The sequence below is a fragment of the Panulirus ornatus genome, chromosome 41 (genome assembly GCF_036320965.1).
Source record: "Panulirus ornatus isolate Po-2019 chromosome 41, ASM3632096v1, whole genome shotgun sequence".
Taxonomy (NCBI): Eukaryota; Metazoa; Arthropoda; class Malacostraca; order Decapoda; family Palinuridae; genus Panulirus; species Panulirus ornatus.
The window spans coordinates 17,137,835-17,156,530 of record NC_092264.1 but is presented as its reverse complement, the minus strand read 5'-3'; the positions used below and the strand labels follow the sequence as shown (position 1 = coordinate 17,156,530).

General features: G+C 41.3%; 1 protein-coding gene across 1 annotated transcript in view; it reads left to right on the top strand.

The window, feature by feature from the left end:
* pic (DNA damage-binding protein pic) overlaps positions 1 to 15,124 on the top strand; it is a 120,390-nt gene extending 105,266 nt beyond the window's left edge. The window contains exons 21-24 of the mRNA XM_071686113.1: positions 1,241 to 1,410; positions 5,600 to 5,717; positions 12,486 to 12,594; positions 14,365 to 15,124. Of these exons, the coding sequence (XP_071542214.1) occupies positions 1,241 to 1,410; positions 5,600 to 5,717; positions 12,486 to 12,594; positions 14,365 to 14,448 (481 nt within the window). The 3' untranslated portion in view covers positions 14,449 to 15,124. The remainder of the gene's footprint in view (positions 1 to 1,240; positions 1,411 to 5,599; positions 5,718 to 12,485; positions 12,595 to 14,364) is intronic.
* Positions 15,125 to 18,696: the final 3,572 nt, after the last annotated feature.

The window sequence follows — 18,696 nt, the reverse complement described above, 5'->3', positions numbered from 1 at the left end:
GTATATGGATAAGGAAATATTTAGCAAGCTATTGTTATCCTACATATGGCCAAAACTATAATATGCTTTTCAGGGTGGACACCACTCCCAAAGGAGTGAAAATAGTTGATAAAGTCCAGAGGAGGGCAACAAAAATGGTTCCAGAATTATGAGAGTTAAGTTACATGGAAAGGCAGGAGGCTTTAGATTTGCCTACCATGAAAGAGAGGAGAGTGAAGTATGACCACATAATGTTTTCAGTCTTTAAAACAGATTAGTGATGTGTGCAGTGATTATTTCTTCAAAAGATATAGGGATAAAGCAACCACAGGACATTACATGAAAGTATGTAATGAACTTGTTAAAAAGGATGTAAAGAAGTACTTTTATAGTATAAGAGGGGTGGATGAATGGAACATTCTTGGCTAATGCAGACAACATGCATGAATTTGAGAAGTTGTTTGTTAGTAGAGAATGTTCAAGAGATGGGGTCCCACAAGTGTAAAACTCACTCCCACAGAGTACAAATAGGTAATAAGCAGTATATGATTACTGTAGCCACAGGCCCATCTTCACCTGGAACCACTCAACCTCTCTTCCTACTCAAGTACACTCCTTACTCTCTTGATGAAAACTCTTCTGTTTCTAGCAGCTTTCTTCCCGCACTATATATTTGAAACATCTTTTATAGACCATCAATGTCAGCCCCTTTCATGGACCAACTCTGTCAACCATATCATGCTTTTTCTCTAGATCCAGTAGTGCCTCACAAGCTCTTTGTTTCTCCTTCAATATTTTTCACACATTCTTTATAAAAGATGCCTGATCCACACATCCTTCATCACTTGTGAAACCACTTTTTTCTTAGCCATTTTGCTTCTCTGTCCATGCCATCAGCCTCTCAACCACTACTCTTCATATAACTTATCGAGTACATTCAACAAACACATACCTCTGTGATTTGATCACTCATGTTTGTCCTTCATGCCTTTATAGTGGTACCTCCCTGTGATCCATACACACATTGAAAATCTTAACTAACCAGCCAACAACACAGTCACCTCCTTACTAAAGAGATTCAACTGCAGTACCATCCACTCCAGCCACCTTGCGACATTTCATCATAACCAAGGCTTTTACCAAATCTCTAATTACCACATCACTTGCCATAACTCTGGCACATTGTATACCTCCCTTACCCATACTTGTTTGCTGTTGATGGTTTGTTTACTTCAACATTCATTCATTTTTCTCGTTTTAGTGCGGCAACATCTGATGAAGAACGTCAGCAGATGCAAGAGGTTGGAAGGTTCCATCTTGGAGACTTTGTTAATGTTTTCCGTCATGGCACACTAGTAATGCAGGGGGTTCCCGAAGCTTCTACAGTCACTCAAGGATGTGTGCTGTATGGCACAGTACATGGTGCACTTGGTGAGTAGAAATATGTGGGAAGTAACTGCATGATAAAAACATCATATTTAGATTTGATTTTGCCCTTTTTTTGAGTTTTAGGTCACTCGCTTTTCTGCCTGCCTCATCCACACATGGACTTCTGGCATCCTTTCCACAACCATAGAATCTCACTCTGCTCATTCTTGGAATTCTAGAATTTCTTGTGGTGAGCACTATGCACTAGCACTGCCTTTTGGCAAAGTGGTAGGAACAGTAGATAAAGTAGTATGCATGGGCATTAATAGAAGTAGTAGGTAGGAGCCTCTGGAAACACTGCAATAGGGTTGCCCTCTGCTTGTAGCATGTTAAGAATGAGGCACTAAAGGCTAAGAAACGGCACTAGGAAACTCTATTGCTGTGGCCACCCCTTTGAGGGAACTCCAGTTGGAATAGGCATCAGAGATATAGATAGATAGTGTATTTATGTGAATGTAAACTTGAATTTTATAAGGTGTATCATATTTTCTCTATCTATCTCTTTTGTCTATTATCATTACTCTGTTTCCTGTATAATGGGTACGATCAGGTTATACATCATCTGTAACATCACACACACATCCTCAACCCCTTTGCCTTGTATGGTAAAATGAAACATGGACCTATACACTTAAGAAAGAGGTTCTTATTTTCGCCTCTACACACTCCGTTGAATTTCATTGCTGGCCATATGATCATCTTGATGGCTACTTTCTCTCATAGATTAATTTAACCTAAAATGAATCATAAGTACTTTGTTTTATTTTGAGAACTACAGAGACAACAATGGTGTTGGCTGTCACACTATGGTGGCTACTTTGAATATGCTTTAATAGTCAGTTTATATATGGTTACAGTATTACTGTTTGTATTTTGCTTTTTGCTTTTGCTTTTTTCATGACTGAGATCTTTTGATTGTAGATAAGAAAATATGACAACAATAGTTTAAAATGACTGTATTAGAAAAATTTAGATTTTATGTTGGCATTTGTTTATCAACTGTAGTTAAGAAAATATGACAACAATAGTGTAGGAAGAGAGGAAAGTGATTGGTTCTCAGTGAATGTAGGTTTGCGGCAGGGGTGTGTGATGTCTCCATGGCTGTTTAATTTGTTTATGGATGGGGTTGTTAGGGAGGTGAATGCAAGAGTTCTGGAAAGAGGGGCAAGTATGAAGTCTGTGGGGGATGAGAGAGCTTGGGAAGTGAGTCAGTTGTTGTTCGCTGATGATACAGCGCTGGTGGCTGATTCATGTGAGAAACTGCAGAAGCTGGTGACTGAGTTTGGTAAAGTGTGTGAAAGAAGAAAGTTAAGAGTAAATGTGAATAAGAGCAAGGTTATTAGGTACAGTAGGGTTGAGGGTCAAGTCAATTGAGAGGTGAGTTTGAATGGAGAAAAACTGGAGGAAGTGAAGTGTTTTAGATATCTGGGAGTGGATCTGGCAGCGGATGGAACCATGGAAGCGGAAGTGGATCATAGGGTGGGGGAGGGGGCGAAAATTCTGGGAGCCTTGAAGAATGTGTGGAAGTCGAGAACATTATCTCGGAAAGCAAAAATGGGTATGTTTGAAGGAATAGTGGTTCCAACAATGTTGTATGGTTGCGAGGCGTGGGCTATGGATAGAGTTGTGCGCAGGAGGATGGATGTGCTGGAAATGAGATGTTTGAGGACAATGTGTGGTGTGAGGTGGTTTGATTGAGTAAGTAACGTAAGGGTAAGAGAGATGTGTGGAAATAAAAAGAGCGTGGTTGAGAGAGCAGAAGAGGGTGTTTTGTAATGGTTTGGGCACATGGAGAGAATGAGTGAGGAAAGATTGACCAAGAGGATATATGTGTCGGAGTTGGAGGGAATGAGGAGAAGAGGGAGACCAAATTGGAGGTGGAAAGATGGAGTGAAAAAGATTTTGTGTGATCGGGGCCTGAACATGCAGGAGGGTGAAAGGAGGGCAAGGAATAGAGTGAATTGGAGCGATGTGGTATACCGGGTTGACGTGCTGTCAGTGGATGGAATCAAGGCATGTGAAGCGTCTGGGGTAAACCATGGAAAGCTGTGTAGGTATGTGTATTTGCGTGTGTGGACGTATGTATATACATGTGTATGGGGGTGGGTTGGGCCATTTCTTTCGTCTGTTTCCTTGCGCTACCTCGCAAACGCGGGAGACAGCGGCAAAAAAAAAAAAAAAAATAGTTTAAAATGATTGTATTAGAAAAGTTTAGATTTTATGTTGGCATTTGTTTTATCATTTTTAGAGTTTAATGTGACAGATGCTTACTGGCTCAATCTATTGTGACCATAAATTTAATAATTTTGCAATCCTTACAGTTCAAAATGGCATCAAGTGATTGTAAGAGGTGCAGTGAAAGCAGGTAGTCTGTCCTCACTTTATTATAGAAAAGTATCCTTTCACAGGAGAGGGTGGCATCACCTTTATCCTAGTCTGACTCCTGCCTCCAACTGCCTGGCAAGCGTTCCCATGCTGCCAGGTGCCTGCCGCCCAACTATAGTGCCACATGCTAAACCCTACACCCCCTCACAAGAGTTTGGGAACTAAATATGACATTTTGTTACAAAAACAAAACAGTAAACAAGAAAAAAAGAATGAAATATAAAATTTCACAAGGCATAAGACAAATTTACAACACAAATCACTGCTCAGCAACAATACACTACCTTTACATGTGAGCAGAAAAAAAATGATGCAACAAATTAGTGTGTTCACTCTTCACAGGAGCCTCCACAAACATAATCTTGCAAGTGTGCAAGGTGGTGTCTCACTCAGTGAGGGCACCACTGCCTGAGGCTGGGCGGTGCCATAAATGGGGCTGAAACTGCTGCTGGTGGGTACTCCCCTTGACCTATGGGTGTTGTAAGAATCAGTGAAACCTGGGGGCATAGATGACATTGGTTTTGCAAAGACAGGCAGCCACTGCTGTTCAGCTTCACTGAGTAATGCCTAAGTGGCTTCACCTCCACTACTACGCCTGACCTGTCCCACACCTCCAAAGCGACGTCCTGCATGCAGACATGGATGCTCATGGACAGTCGGGGTAGTGTAGCAGTGTCACCTGCCAGGCCTTCCAGCACGTAAGCCTGGCTCTCTGCTGTGGCCCACTTCCTGTTTTGCAGAGCAGCTCTCCATCGCCAGTTTATCAGATACTGTTGCTGGGGTGCAGGGATACCATCTCACAACTTTATTTCTGCTGCCAGCTGTGCGGGTACTTATCCCCTTCTCTTAGTGGGGGTGTTCAAATTTTGGAGCTTAACCCGAGTCATTTTGCTGTAGTGCAGGCTACCTCTGACACCCATGATACCCCTTAACGCCCATTTGGCTGCCTTTACTGCTGCTTTGGCACGTCCATTGGATTGAGGGAAGTGGGCTGAGGAGATGCATGCCATGCTTCCCCATTTTTTGTTGAAAGTTTCCATCTCCTTGCTGTCTAGATTGGTTCACCTGTCTGAGGCAATTTCCTTGGGGTGTGCCCTGTCTCCTGAAGAAGGCGAACAGCCTTGTGGTAACTTGGGATTTTCCTGCGTATGTTCGAATCCTTCTCACTGTGCCATGTAAGCAGGTAGTCCATCCTCACTTTATCATAAAGAAGTATTCTTTCACAGGAGAGGGATGATATCACTTCTGTTTCAGTCTGACTCCTGCCTCCAACTGCCCAGCAAGTATTCCCCTGCAGCCCAGCTACCAGATCACACACTAAACCTTACACTGATAGAAGAGTTAAAAGAAAGCATGCGAACTTAAATGTGGCACAGAAATAGGTTACATTTGACTTAACAGACTTTTGGCATAATTGGACACACCCTTCCCCCTATTAGTCCATTAAATTGAGAGTTTACTGTACAACTATATTCTCCATTTGCTCTTATACATGATTTAGTTTTTATTCCTACCGTTGTTTTATCTACATGTACCGTTGGTTTGGTCCTTTATTTTTTGTCTCATATTTACTCCCTGTACACATTCATGAACCTGTTATCATTACTTACTCAATTCTCTTAATTTCAGCATAAAAAAAGAAATATAAAAGATGCATTTGAAATTTCCACATTACCATTACACATATACTTGCTTATCTTTCAATTACCTGTGTCCAACCTTCAGATTTTTAATTGTTCAAGTGTGTTATTATATAATGGAGACTCTATCATTTCTTTTTGCCTGTTTGAAATTTTATATTTTTCAGGACTGGTGACAAGCTTGAATTTGGAACTATACAACTTGCTTTTAGAAATGCAGAAGCGGCTAGCTCGTGTTATCAAATCAGTAGGAAAAATTGATCATGATTTCTACAGAAGCTTCAGGTATGTAGGAATCAGCTCTTCATGTAGTTGTCTTAGAGATTTTTATTGTTATTATTATTATTGATCGTTGTTTCCCTTGTCAAAGAGGTAGTGCCAGGAAACATGAAGAGAGACCCATCCATTCATATACACATATACATATATATACATGTAACATGTATGCAAGAGTCCTGGAAAGAGGGGCAAGTATGAAGTCTGTTGGGGATGAGAGAGCTTGGGAAGTGAGTCAGTTGTTGTTCGCTGATGATACAGCGCTGGTGGCTGATTCATGTGAGAAACTGCAGAAGCTGGTGACTGAGTTTGGTAAAGTGTGTGAAAGAAGAAAGTTAAGAGTAAATGTGAATAAGAGCAAGGTTATTAGGTACAGTAGGGTTGAGGGTCAAGTCAATTGAGAGGTGAGTTTGAATGGAGAAAAACTGGAGGAAGTAAAGTGTTTTAGATATCTGGGAGTGGATCTGGCAGCGGATGGAACCATGGAAGCGGAAGTGGATCATAGGGTGGGGGAGGGGGCGAAAATTCTGGGAGCCTTGAAGAATGTGTGGAAGTCGAGAACATTATCTCGGAAATAAAAAATGGGTATGTTTGAAGGAATAGTGGTTCCAACAATGTTGTATGGTTGCGAGGCGTGGGCTATGGATAGAGTTGTGCGCAGGAGGATGGATGTGCTGGAAATGAGATGTTTGAGGACAATGTGTGGTGTGAGGTGGTTTGATTGAGTAAGTAACGTAAGGGTAAGAGAGATGTGTGGAAATAAAAAGAGCGTGGTTGAGAGAGCAGAAGAGGGTGTTTTGTAATGGTTTGGGCACATGGAGAGAATGAGTGAGGAAAGATTGACCAAGAGGATATATGTGTCGGAGTTGGAGGGAACGAGGAGAAGAGGGAGACCAAATTGGAGGTGGAAAGATGGAGTGAAAAAGATTTTGTGTGATCGGGGCCTGAACATGCAGGAGGGTGAAAGGAGGGCAAGGAATAGAGTGAATTGGAGCGATGTGGTATACCGGGGTTGACGTGCTGTCAGTGGATGGAATCAAGGCATGTGAAGCGTCTGGGGTAAACCATGGAAAGCTGTGTAGGTATGTATATTTGCGTGTGTGGACGTATGTATATACATGTGTATGGGGGTGGGTTGGGCCATTTCTTTCGTCTGTTTCCTTGCGCTACCTCGCAAACGCGGGAGACCGGCAAAAAAAGAAAAAAAAAAAATAGTTTAAAATGATTGTATTAGAAAAGTTTAGATTTTATGTTGGCATTTGTTTTATCATTTTTAGAGTTTAATGTGACAGATGCTTACTGGCTCAATCTATTGTGACCATAAATTTAATAATTTTGCAATCCTTACAGTTCAAAATGGCATCAAGTGATTGTAAGAGGTGCAGTGAAAGCAGGTAGTCTGTCCTCACTTTATTATGGAAAAGTATCCTTTCACAGGAGAGGGTGGCATCACCTTTATCCTAGTCTGACTCCTGCCTCCAACTGCCTGGCAAGCGTTCCCATGCTGCCAGGTGCCTGCCGCCCAACTATAGTGCCACATGCTAAACCCTACACCCCCTCACAAGAGTTTGGGAACTAAATATGACATTTTGTTACAAAAACAAAACAGTAAACAAGAAAAAAAGAATGAAATATAAAATTTCACAAGGCATAAGACAAATTTACAACACAGATCACTGCTCAGCAACAATACACTACCTTTACATGTGAGCAGAAAAAAATGATGCAACAAATTAGTGTGTTCACTCTTCACAGGAGCCTCCACAAACATAATCTTGCAAGTGTGCAAGGTGGTGTCTCACTCAGTGAGGGCACCACTGCCTGAGGCTGGGCGGTGCCATAAATGGGGCTGAAACTGCTGCTGGTGGGTACTCCCCTTGACCTATGGGTGTTGTAAGAATCAGTGAAACCTGGGGGCATAGATGACATTGGTTTTGTAAAGACAGGCAGCCACTGCTGTTCAGCTTCACTGAGTAATGTCTATGTGGCTTCACCTCCACTACTACGCCCGACCTGTCCCACACCTCCAAAGCGACGTCCTGCATGCAGACATGGATGCTCATGGACAGTCGGGGTAGTGTAGCAGTGTCACCTGCCAGGCCTTCCAGCACGTAAGCCTGGCTCTCTGCTGTGGCCCACTTCCTGTTTTGCAGAGCAGCTCTCCATCGCCAGTTTATCAGATACTGTTGCTGGGGTGCAGGGATACCATCTCACAACTTTATTTCTGCTGCCAGCTGTGCGGGTACTTATCCCCTTCTCTTAGTGGGGGGGTTCAAATTTTGGAGCTTAACCCGAGTCATTTTGCTGTAGTGCAGGCTACCTCTGACACCCATGATGCCCCTTAACACCCATTTGGCTGCCTTTACTGCTGCTTTGGCACGTCCATTGGATTGAGGGAAGTGGGCTGAGGAGATGCATGCCATGCTTCCCCATTTTTTGTTGAAAGTTTCCATCTCCTTGCTGTCTAGATTGGTTCACCTGTCTGAGGCAATTTCCTTGGGGTGTGCCCCGTCTCCTGAAGAAGGCGAACAGCCTTGTGGTAACTTGGGATTTTCCTGCGTATGTTCGAATCCTTCTCACTGTGCCATGTAAGCAGGTAGTCCATCCTCACTTTATCATAAAGAAGTATTCTTTCACAGGAGAGGGATGATATCACTTCTGTTTCAGTCTGACTCCTGCCTCCAACTGCCCAGCAAGTATTCCCCTGCAGCCCAGCTATCAAATCACACACTAAACCTTACACTGATAGAAGAGTTAAAAGAAAGCATGCGAACTTAAATGTGGCACAGAAATAGGTTACATTTGACTTAACAGACTTTTGGCATAATTGGACACACCCTTCCCCTATTAGTCCATTAAATTGAGAGTTTACTGTACAACTATATTCTCCATTTGCTCTTATACATGATTTAGTTTTTATTCTTACCGTTGTTTTATCTACATGTACCGTTGGTTTGGTCCTTTATTTTTTGTCTCATATTTACTTCCTGTACACATTCATGAACCTGTTATCATTACTTACTCAATTCTCTTAATTTCAGCATAAAAAAAGAAATATAAAAGATGCATTTGAAATTTCCACATTACCATTACACATATACTTGCTTATCTTTCAATTACCTGTGTCCAACCTTCAGATTTTTAATTGTTCAAGTGTGTTATTATATAATGGAGACTCAATCATTTCTTTTTGCCTGTTTGAAATTTTATATTTTTCAGGACTGGTGACAAGCTTGAATTTGGAACTATACAACTTGCTTTTAGAAATGCAGAAGCGGCTAGCTCGTGTTATCAAATCAGTAGGAAAAATTGATCATGATTTCTACAGAAGCTTCAGGTATGTAGGAATCAGCTCTTCATGTAGTTGTCTTAGAGATTTTTATTGTTATTATTATTATTGATCGTTGTTTCCCTTGTCAAAGAGGTAGTGCCAGGAAACATGAAGAGAGACCCATCCATTCATATACACATATACATATATATACATGTATACATGTATGCAAGAGTCCTGGAAAGAGGGGCAAGTATGAAGTCTGTTGGGGATGAGAGAGCTTGGGAAGTGAGTCAATTGTTGTTCGCTGATGATACAGCGCTGGTGGCTGATTCATGTGAGAAACTGCAGAAGCTGGTGACTGAGTTTGGTAAAGTGTGTGGAAGAAGAAAGTTGAGAGTAAATGTGAATAAGAGCAAGGTTATTAGGTACAGTAGGGGTGAGGGTCAAGTCAATTGGGAGGTGAGTTTGAATGGAGAAAAACTGGAGGAAGTGAAGTGTTTTAGATATCTGGGAGTGGATCTGTCAGCGGATGGAACCATGGAAGCGGAAGTGGATCATAGGGTGGGGGAGGGGGCGAAAATTTTGGGAGCCTTGAAAAATGTGTGGAAGTCGAGAACATTATCTCGGAAAGCAAAAATGGGTATGTTTGAGGGAATAGTGGTTCCAACAATGCTGTATGGTTGCGAGGCGTGGGCTATGGATAGAGATGTGCGCAGGAGGATGGATGTGCTGGAAATGAGATGTTTGAGGACAATGTGTGGTGTGAGGTGGTTTGATCGAGTAAGTAACGTAAGGGTAAGAGAGATGTGTGGAAATAAAAAGAGCGTGGTCGAGAGAGCAGAAGAGGGTGTTTTGAAATGGTTTGGGCACATGGAGAGAATGAGTGAGGAGAGATTGACCAAGAGGATATATGTGTCGGAGGTGGAGGGAACGAGGAGAAGAGGGAGACCAAATTGGAGGTGGAAAGATGGAGTGAAAAAGATTTTGTGTGATCGGGGCCTGAACATGCAGGAGGGTGAAAGGAGGGCAAGAAATAGAGTGAATTGGAGTCATGTGGTATACAGGGGTTGACGTGCTGTCAGTGGATTGAAGCAAGGCATGTGAAGCGTCTGGGGTAAACCATGGAAAGCTGTGTAGGTATGTATATTTGCGTGTCTGGACGTGTGTATGTACATGTGTATGGGGGGGGGGGGTTGGGCCATTTCTTTCGTCTGTTTCCTTGCGCTACCTCGCAAACGCGGGAGACAGCGACAAAGTATAAAAAAAAAAAAAAAAAAAAAACATGTATACATAACATTGCCACCCCCTGCGTCAGCAAGGTAGTGCCTGGAAAGCAGACAAAAATGGCCATACTCGTTCACACCAAGTCTCTAGCTGTCATGTGTATTGCACTGAAACTACAGCTCCCTTTCCACATCCGGGCCTCACAGATCTTTCCATAGAGTAATGAATATTTCTCCACTGTAGTCTATTACGCAAGCATGAGAGATTCTCAGGGCTGTTTTAAAGAAAATAAGGGTCAGGATCTTCCATTCCAACTTTTAGTATTTTCAGTGAAAAAGTGTTGGTTTTCTTCACATAGTGCTAACCACACAGTTTTGGCTGTGGCATTTCACTCGCTTTGGGCTTTCACCATCTCTCTTCACCAAACTGTTCTCCATGTCTCTCTTACTTTGCATACCACCCTGACTAAAACACCCTACATCTGCCATTCTATCATCAAACACATTCAACAATCCTTCTTTAGCAAGCATGTGAGATTCTCCAGGATATCCTAAGGAAAATGAGGGTCAGGACTTTCCAGTTTTCAGTAATTTCAGTGAAGAAATGTTGGCTTTCCTCACCTCTTGCTAACTGCTCAGTTGTGGCTGTGGCATTGCACTTGTTTTGGGATCTCTCCTCCTCTTCTCTTCATTAAACCACTCTTCATGACATACCACCCTAACTAAAACACCCTACGTCTGCCACTCTATCCAACATTTAACAATCCTTCAAAATACTTCATCACCACCTGTTAGCACTTCCCTTTTTACCCCCTTCATCGATGTTTCTGTTAGTTCTCTTGTCTTTCACACATTGTTTATCTCCTTCCAAAACATCTTTTTATTCTCCATGAAGTTTAATGATACTCTCTCACCCCAACTCTCATTTGCTCTCTTTTTCAACCCCTGCACCTTCCTGTTGACCTCCTGCCACTTTCTCTTATACTTTTCCCAATCATTTGCACCCCATCCTGAAAGTACTGCCCAAACGCCTGTCTTTTCTCTTTTACTAGCAACTTTACTCCCTCATCTCACCACTAACTACCCTGTCTAATCTGCCCACCTCCCACCTTTCTCATGCCACATGCCTCTCTTTGACATGCCATCACTGCTACCCAAAATACCTCTTTTTCCTCACCCATTCCCCTCACTTCATTTACTCTCACCTTTTGCCATTCTATTCTCAGTCTCTCCTGGTATTTCTTCTGACAAGTCTCCTTTCCAAGCATACTTGCTTACAGCACTCTCTTCTCCTTGACATTGTTTCCTCTTTTTCAAAGACCACTACAAACCTTCACCCTCACTTCCACAAGATAGTGATCAGACATCCCACCAGCTGCCCCTATCAATACATTTACATTCTGAAGTCTCTCTTTTACCTGCCTATCAATTAATATGTAATCTAATAATGCCCATTGACCATCTCTCTTACATACATATATTAGTGTATTTCCCTCTTCTTAAACCAGGTATTTCCATTCACCAGTCTGCTAGTGACCTGTTAAGGATGGAAGATATTTGCATCTGGCAAGCATATGGGAAATGGTATGGTATAAAGACTGGAGGGAGTGTAAGCTTTGTGTAAGATGATGTGTGGCAAAGCAGCAGGGGTGACTGGGATTGCAGTTAAGGTTTCAAGAAAGGGGATGACTGTTAGTGATTAGTTAGTCAGGTTATTCATCTTTTGTGTATCCTAAGGTAGGTGCCTAACAAGTGGCAGAAGACATTTATAAGGCCATTATATAAAGGCACTGGGGGCAGAAGTGATTGTTCAAATTACAGATGTGCAAGTCTTTTGATTGTATCGGGTAAGGTGAATATGAGGACAGTGATTATCAGGTTGGAGGTATGCCTAGACTTGGGAGGAACAGTGTGATTTAACCTTGTACATGAGCTAGGAGAAAGTAAAGGAGATGAGAATGAATTTACTACTGTGAAAGTGAGAAGATTGAAGATATAAATTATTTGTGAAAAATGTAGATTCACACTGAAGAAAGTGCATACTAAAGTTTGCTGGATTGTAGAAGACAGTTTTTTTTACTGTAGAGAGATGTAATATCTCTTATTAGTTCTCTTGTTTGCCTCACAAGGTTTCTACTTTTTACAGTCATGAGAAAAAGAATGCACTGCATGATATGTGAATGTGTGAAATTATAGATATCTAAAATTAGTTAAGCATATGAGCCTGAGACTTAATTTTTATTTTGAGTCCTTACTAATATGAACTTGGTTTTTTTGTAGCACTGAGCGCAAGACTGACAGGTGTGAAGGGTTCATTGATGGCGACTTGATTGAAAGTTTCTTGGACCTTAACCCTGAGAAGATGAAAGAGGTCTCACTAGGACTAATGGTAAGTGATGTGCTGTTTTTAAGATAATGAGAAAATTATTGAAAAATATTTTATTTTTAATTTTCATATGTGTTGTGTGGGGTATGCATATTAGAATTTTTATGGGACTATGATTCTGTACAGCAGAAGTAAGGCCCATATTCACAGCTAATGAAATCCTCCCTTTTAGTCGTTACTTTATCAAAAGGAGGAACAGAGAAGGGGGCCAAGTGAGGATATTCCCTCTAAGGCTCAATCCTCTGTTCTTAATGCTACCTTGCTGAAGCAGACAATGGCGAATATGTATAAAAAGATATATATATTTTGGGAGCCTTGAAGAATATGTGGAAGTCGAGAACATTATCTCGAAAAGCAAAAATGGGTATGTTTGAAGGAATAGCGGTTCCAACAATGTTGAATGGTTGCGAGGCGTGGGCTATGGATAGAGTTGTGTGCAGGAGGGTGGATGTGCTGGAAATGAGATGTTTGAGGACAATATGTGGTGTGAGGTGGTTTGATCAAGTAAGTAATGTAAGGGTAAGAGAGATGTGTGGAAATAAAAAGAGTGTGGTTGAGAGAGCAGAAGAGGGTGTTTTGAAATGGTTTGGTCATATTGAGAGAATGAGTGAAGAAAGATTGACCAAGAGGATATATGTGTCAGAGGTGGAGGGAACGAGGAGAAGTGGGAGACCAAATTGGAGGTGGAAAGATGGAGTGAAAAAGATTTTGAGTGGTCGGGGCCTGAACATGCAGGAGGGTGAAAGGCGTGCAAGGAATAGAGTGAATTGGAATGATGTGGTATACCAGGGTCGATGTGCTGTCAATGGATTGAACCAGGGCATGTGAAGCATCTGGGGTAAACCATGGAAAGTGTGTAGGGCCTGGATGTGGAAAGGGAGCTGTGGTTTCGGTGCATTATTACATGACAGCTAGAGACTGAGTGTGAACGAATGGGGCCTTTGATATCTTTTCCTAGCGCTACCTCGCTCACATGAGAGGGGAGGGGGTTGTTATTCCATGTGTGGTGAGGTGGCGATGGGAACAAATAAAGGCAGACTATGAATTACATACATGTGTATATATGTATATGTCTGTGTGTGTATATATATGTGTACATTGAGATGTATAGGTATGTATATTTGTGTGTGTGGACGTGTATGTATATACATGTGTATGTGGGTGGGTTGGGCCATTCTTTCGTCTGTTTCCTTGCGCTACCTCGCTAACGCGGGAGACAGCGACAAAGCAAAATAAATTAAATAAATGTTAAGCATGACTGTGGTACTTTTTAATCTCATCGTGATGATGTCACTGATGTGGTTTTCATGGCTTTATAGGAAAATTACATGTATGATGGGCAAGTTAGGGTTTTTCAAAAACCTTTTCTCAAGAAGTTTCTTGGCTATTGTTGTGTATGAGATCTTTGCCATCTACTTAACATATAATCATAGGATCTATCAAACTTTCAATTTGGTGTGGAGGAAGATCCTTATCTCTTGCTTAGGAACTTGATAAAAAATTATGAAAAATGACATCAAAGTTCATGCCTTGATGTGTTTAATGGCATTTGAGACAAGTGTGTAATTCACTTGCTTTGTTGAATGATAAAAAAAAGGGGATGGTAATAGTGAAGATACTTGTGTATGGATTTAGCTAAAAGTATTTGAAAATGAAGTCTTACTTTCTTGATGTTTGTTAAAAAGAAGTGTATATGGATTAGAACTGCCCTTAGATTAACATTGTTTCATGTGTATTTGATTTTAATATTCAGTTTTCCTTGTCAATCTGTAGATCAATGATGGCTCAGGGATGAAAACAGAAGCTACTCCTGATGACCTTATTAAAACTGTGGAAGAGCTGACTAGAATCCACTGAGCAGAAGAACAGCAGAAGAAATGTAATTATGCTGTGGAAACTTGGACATCTTCAGACTATAGTTAGACAGTGATTAGTGAAATCCTTTGGGCAGATAACCATCTGAAGGATTGAAATTTTGCCTTGAAAACTATAGAATTTTCATAATATTCACAATAAAAGATATGGACCAGTGAACACCAGAAATTTAAACCACATCAAACAAGTATTAGGCTTTTGGCTTAATAGCAAATACACCATTTTGCTGTGAAAAGTCTGCATAAGTATCTGTGTTCAGTATTTCTTTTGTAATCACGCAGTGTTTGTGCATCCTTGATTTTAAAGTTTTTGTGTTATAAAACTGGCTTATATCCTGCAGTTTAAAGTCTGAACCTTTAAATGATTTAAAACCCTGCTTGTATCTTTCTCAGTTGGGTTGTGTAACAGACAATAAAATGTTTATATTTTAAACCTAGCTACTTTTATTTTTTGTGATGTTTCAAATTCTGATTAATATGGTAGGAAATAGAATCATATTTGACTGAATAAAAGATGTGGAAGTATATATTGTTTTCAGGGGATGTTATCAGATATGGGTTGCCAAGAGAGCAGATTCTCATTGTATATATATTTTGTATTTTGTAATTGATAATCTGGATTTATGAAAGCTTGTATTATAAATCAGTGACAGATCAAGTACCTTCAGTTTACTAAGCCTTGCTGCAGATGTTATTCATGCTAAAAAATGCATTCTAAGAAATTACATGCCACAGATTTGATTACATATCTATATCTCCAACACCCACTTCCTTCTGGAACTCCTTCGAGGGTGTAGCCACTGTAAAAGAGTTTCCTTAACTGATGAACTTCAGTGTCACTTCTTCAGCTTTTTGTGCCACACACCTAACAGGCCACTGGCATAGGGCAACTCTAGCTCAGTGTTTGCAGAGTCTCCTACCTAATGTTCCTACTGACTTCTTCCACCTAATGCTCCTATCAACTACTACTACCTAAATGCTCCTGCCTACTATTTCTATCTACTCTTCCTACCATTTTGCCAAAAGCCATGGCTAGCACATAGAACTTACTGCAGGAAAATTTAGGGTTATGAAGAATGAGTTGTGTGAGTTAAGCATGGTCATTTGTTAATTATGACATGGAGAGATAGTATGTTTGTGGTCAATGTGTGGGTGAAGCAAAAAGAAAAAAAGATGTGATTAATGATCTCTTGAATGACAGATTATAAACTCTTAATTAAACATTACTTAAAAGAAGAGCAATTTCAAATATATAGCTATAACAATATTAGGTTAGCATTTAATGTTTGTACCATGCCTCATGTACCTTAGGCTTTCTTCAGGAAATATGGAATGATGTTATTTTCTGTGGAATGCACAGAATTTTAGGCATCAGAGTAAACCAATCCAACTTGGGTGGGATATTTTTCAGGAAATGTTATGAACAGTCACTTTGAATAGAGTTCAGATCAACGGAAATGCAGAAATCGACAAAGCAAATAGAAAATTCTTTTCTATTTATGAAAGGAGGGATGTTATATTAGGTATCAGTTTGTCAGAATGATAACAGCATTACTCTCAAAGCTTTCTCTATGCGAAAGGAGGGATGTTACATGATGCATTAGTCTATCAGAATAAGATCATTATTCTAATATCTTTTGAGTGAATTATTTTTGTGAGAAACTGCAGAAGCTGGTGACTGAGTTTGGTAAAGTGTGTGAAAGAAGAAAGTTAAGAGTAAATGTGAATAAGAGCAAGGTTATTAGGTACAGTAGGGTTGAGGGTCAAGTCAATTGGGAGTTAAGTTTGAATGGAGAAAAACTGGAGGAAGTAAAGTGTTTTAGATATCTGGGAGTGGATCTGGCAGCGGATGGAACCATGGAAGCGGAAGTGAATCATAAGGTGGGGGAGGGGGGGGCGAAAATCCTGGGAGCCTTGAAGAATGTGTGGAAGTCGAGAACATTATCTCGGAAAGCAAAAATGGGTATGTTTGAAGGAATAGTGGTTCCAACAATGTTGTATGGTTGCGAGGCATGGGCTATGGATAGAGTTGTGCGCAGGAGGGTGGATGTGCTGGAAATGAGATGTTTGAGGACAATGTGTGGTGTGAGGTGGTTTGATCGAGTAAGTAATGAAAGGGTAAGAGAGATGTGTGGAAATAAAAAGAGCATGGTTGAGAGAGCAGAAAAGGGTGTTTTGAAATGGTTTGGGCACATGGAGAGAATGAGTGAGGAAAGATTGACCAAGAGGATATATGTGTTGGAGGTGGAGGGAACGAGGAGAAGTGGGAGACCAAATTGGAGGTGGAAAGATGGAGTGAAAAAGATTTTGTGTGATCGGGGCCTGAACATGCAGGAGGGTGAAAGGCGGGCAAGGAATAGAGTGAATTGGATCGATGTGGTATACCGGGGTTGACGTGCTGTCAGTGGATTGAATCAGGGTATGTGAAGCATCTGGGGTAAACCATGGAAAGTTGTGTGGGGCCTGGATGTGGAAAGGGAGCTGTGGTTTCAGGCATTATTGCGTGACAGCTGGAGACTGAGTGTGAACGAATGGGGCCTTTGTTGTCTTTTCCTAGTGCTGCCTCGCACACATGAGGAGGAGGGGGATGGTATTCCATGTGTGGCGAGGTGGCGATGGGAATGAATAGGGGCAGACAGTGTGAATTGTGTGCATGGGTATATATGTATGTGTCTGTGTGTGTATATATATGTGTACATTGAGATGTATAGGCATGTATATTTGCGTGTGTGGGCATGTGTGTGTGTACATTGTGTATGGGGGTGGGTTGTGCCATTTCTTTCGTCTGTTTCCTTGCGCTACCTCGCAAATGCGGGAGACAGCGACAAAGCAAAATAGATAAATATATAAATAATAATTTTTGTTTTTCAGCCATCTGTGATATTAGAACTGAATTTGATAGTACCAATAATGAATGTTTTTATTATTATTTATTTTTTATTATACTTTGTCGCTGTCTCCCGCGTTTGCGAGGTAACGCAAGGAAACAGACGAAAGAAATGGCCCCCCCCCCCCCATACACATGTATATACATACGTCCACACACGCAAATATACATACCTACACAGCTTTCCATGGTTTACCCCAGACGCTTCACATGCCTTGATTCAATCCACTGACAGCACGTCAACCATATACCACATCGCTCCAATTCACTCTATTCCTTGCCCTCCTTTCACCCTCCTGCATGTTCAGGCCCCGCTCACACAAAATCTTTTTCACTCCATCTTTCCACCTCCAATTTGGTCTCCCTCTTCTCCTCGTTCCCTCCACCTCCGACACATATATCCTCTTGGTCAATCTTTCCTCACTCATTCTCTCCATGTGCCCAAACCACTTCAAAACACCCTCTTCTGCTCTCTCAACCACGCTCTTTTTATTTCCACACATCTCTCTTACCCTTACGTTACTCACTCGATCAAACCACCTCACACCACACATTGTCCTCAAACATCTCATTTCCAGCACATCCATCCTCCTGCGCACAACTCTATCCATAGCCCACGCCTCGCAACCATACAACATTGTTGGAACCACTATTCCTTCAAACATACCCATTTTTGCTTTCCGAGATAATGTTCTCGACTTCCACACATTCTTCAAGGCCCCCAGAATTTTCGCCCCCTCCCCCACCATATGATCCACTTCCGCTTCCATGGTTCCATCCGCTGCCAGATCCACTCCCAGATATCTAAAACACTTCACTTCCTCCAGTTTTACTCCATTCAAACTCACCTCCCAATTGACTTGACCCTCAACCCTACTGTACCTAATAACCTTGCTCTTATTCACATTTACTCTTAACTTTCTTCTTCCACACACTTTACCAAACTCAGTCACCAGCTTCTGCAGTTTCTCACATGAATCAGCCACCAGCGCTGTATCATCAGCGAACAACAACTGACTCACTTCCCAAGCTCTCTCCTCCCCAACAGACTTCATACTTGCCCCTCTTTCCAAAACTCTTGCATTTACCTCCCTAACAACCCCATCCATAAACAGATTAAACAACCATGGAGACATCACACACCCCTGCCGCAAACCTACATTCACTGAGAACCAATCACTTTCCTCTCTTCCTACACGTACACATGCCTTACATCCTCGATAAAAACTTTTCACTGCTTCTAACAACTTTCCTCCCACACCATATATTCTTAATACCTTCCACAGAGCATCTCTATCAACTCTATTATATGCCTTCTCCAGATCCATAAATGCTACATACAAA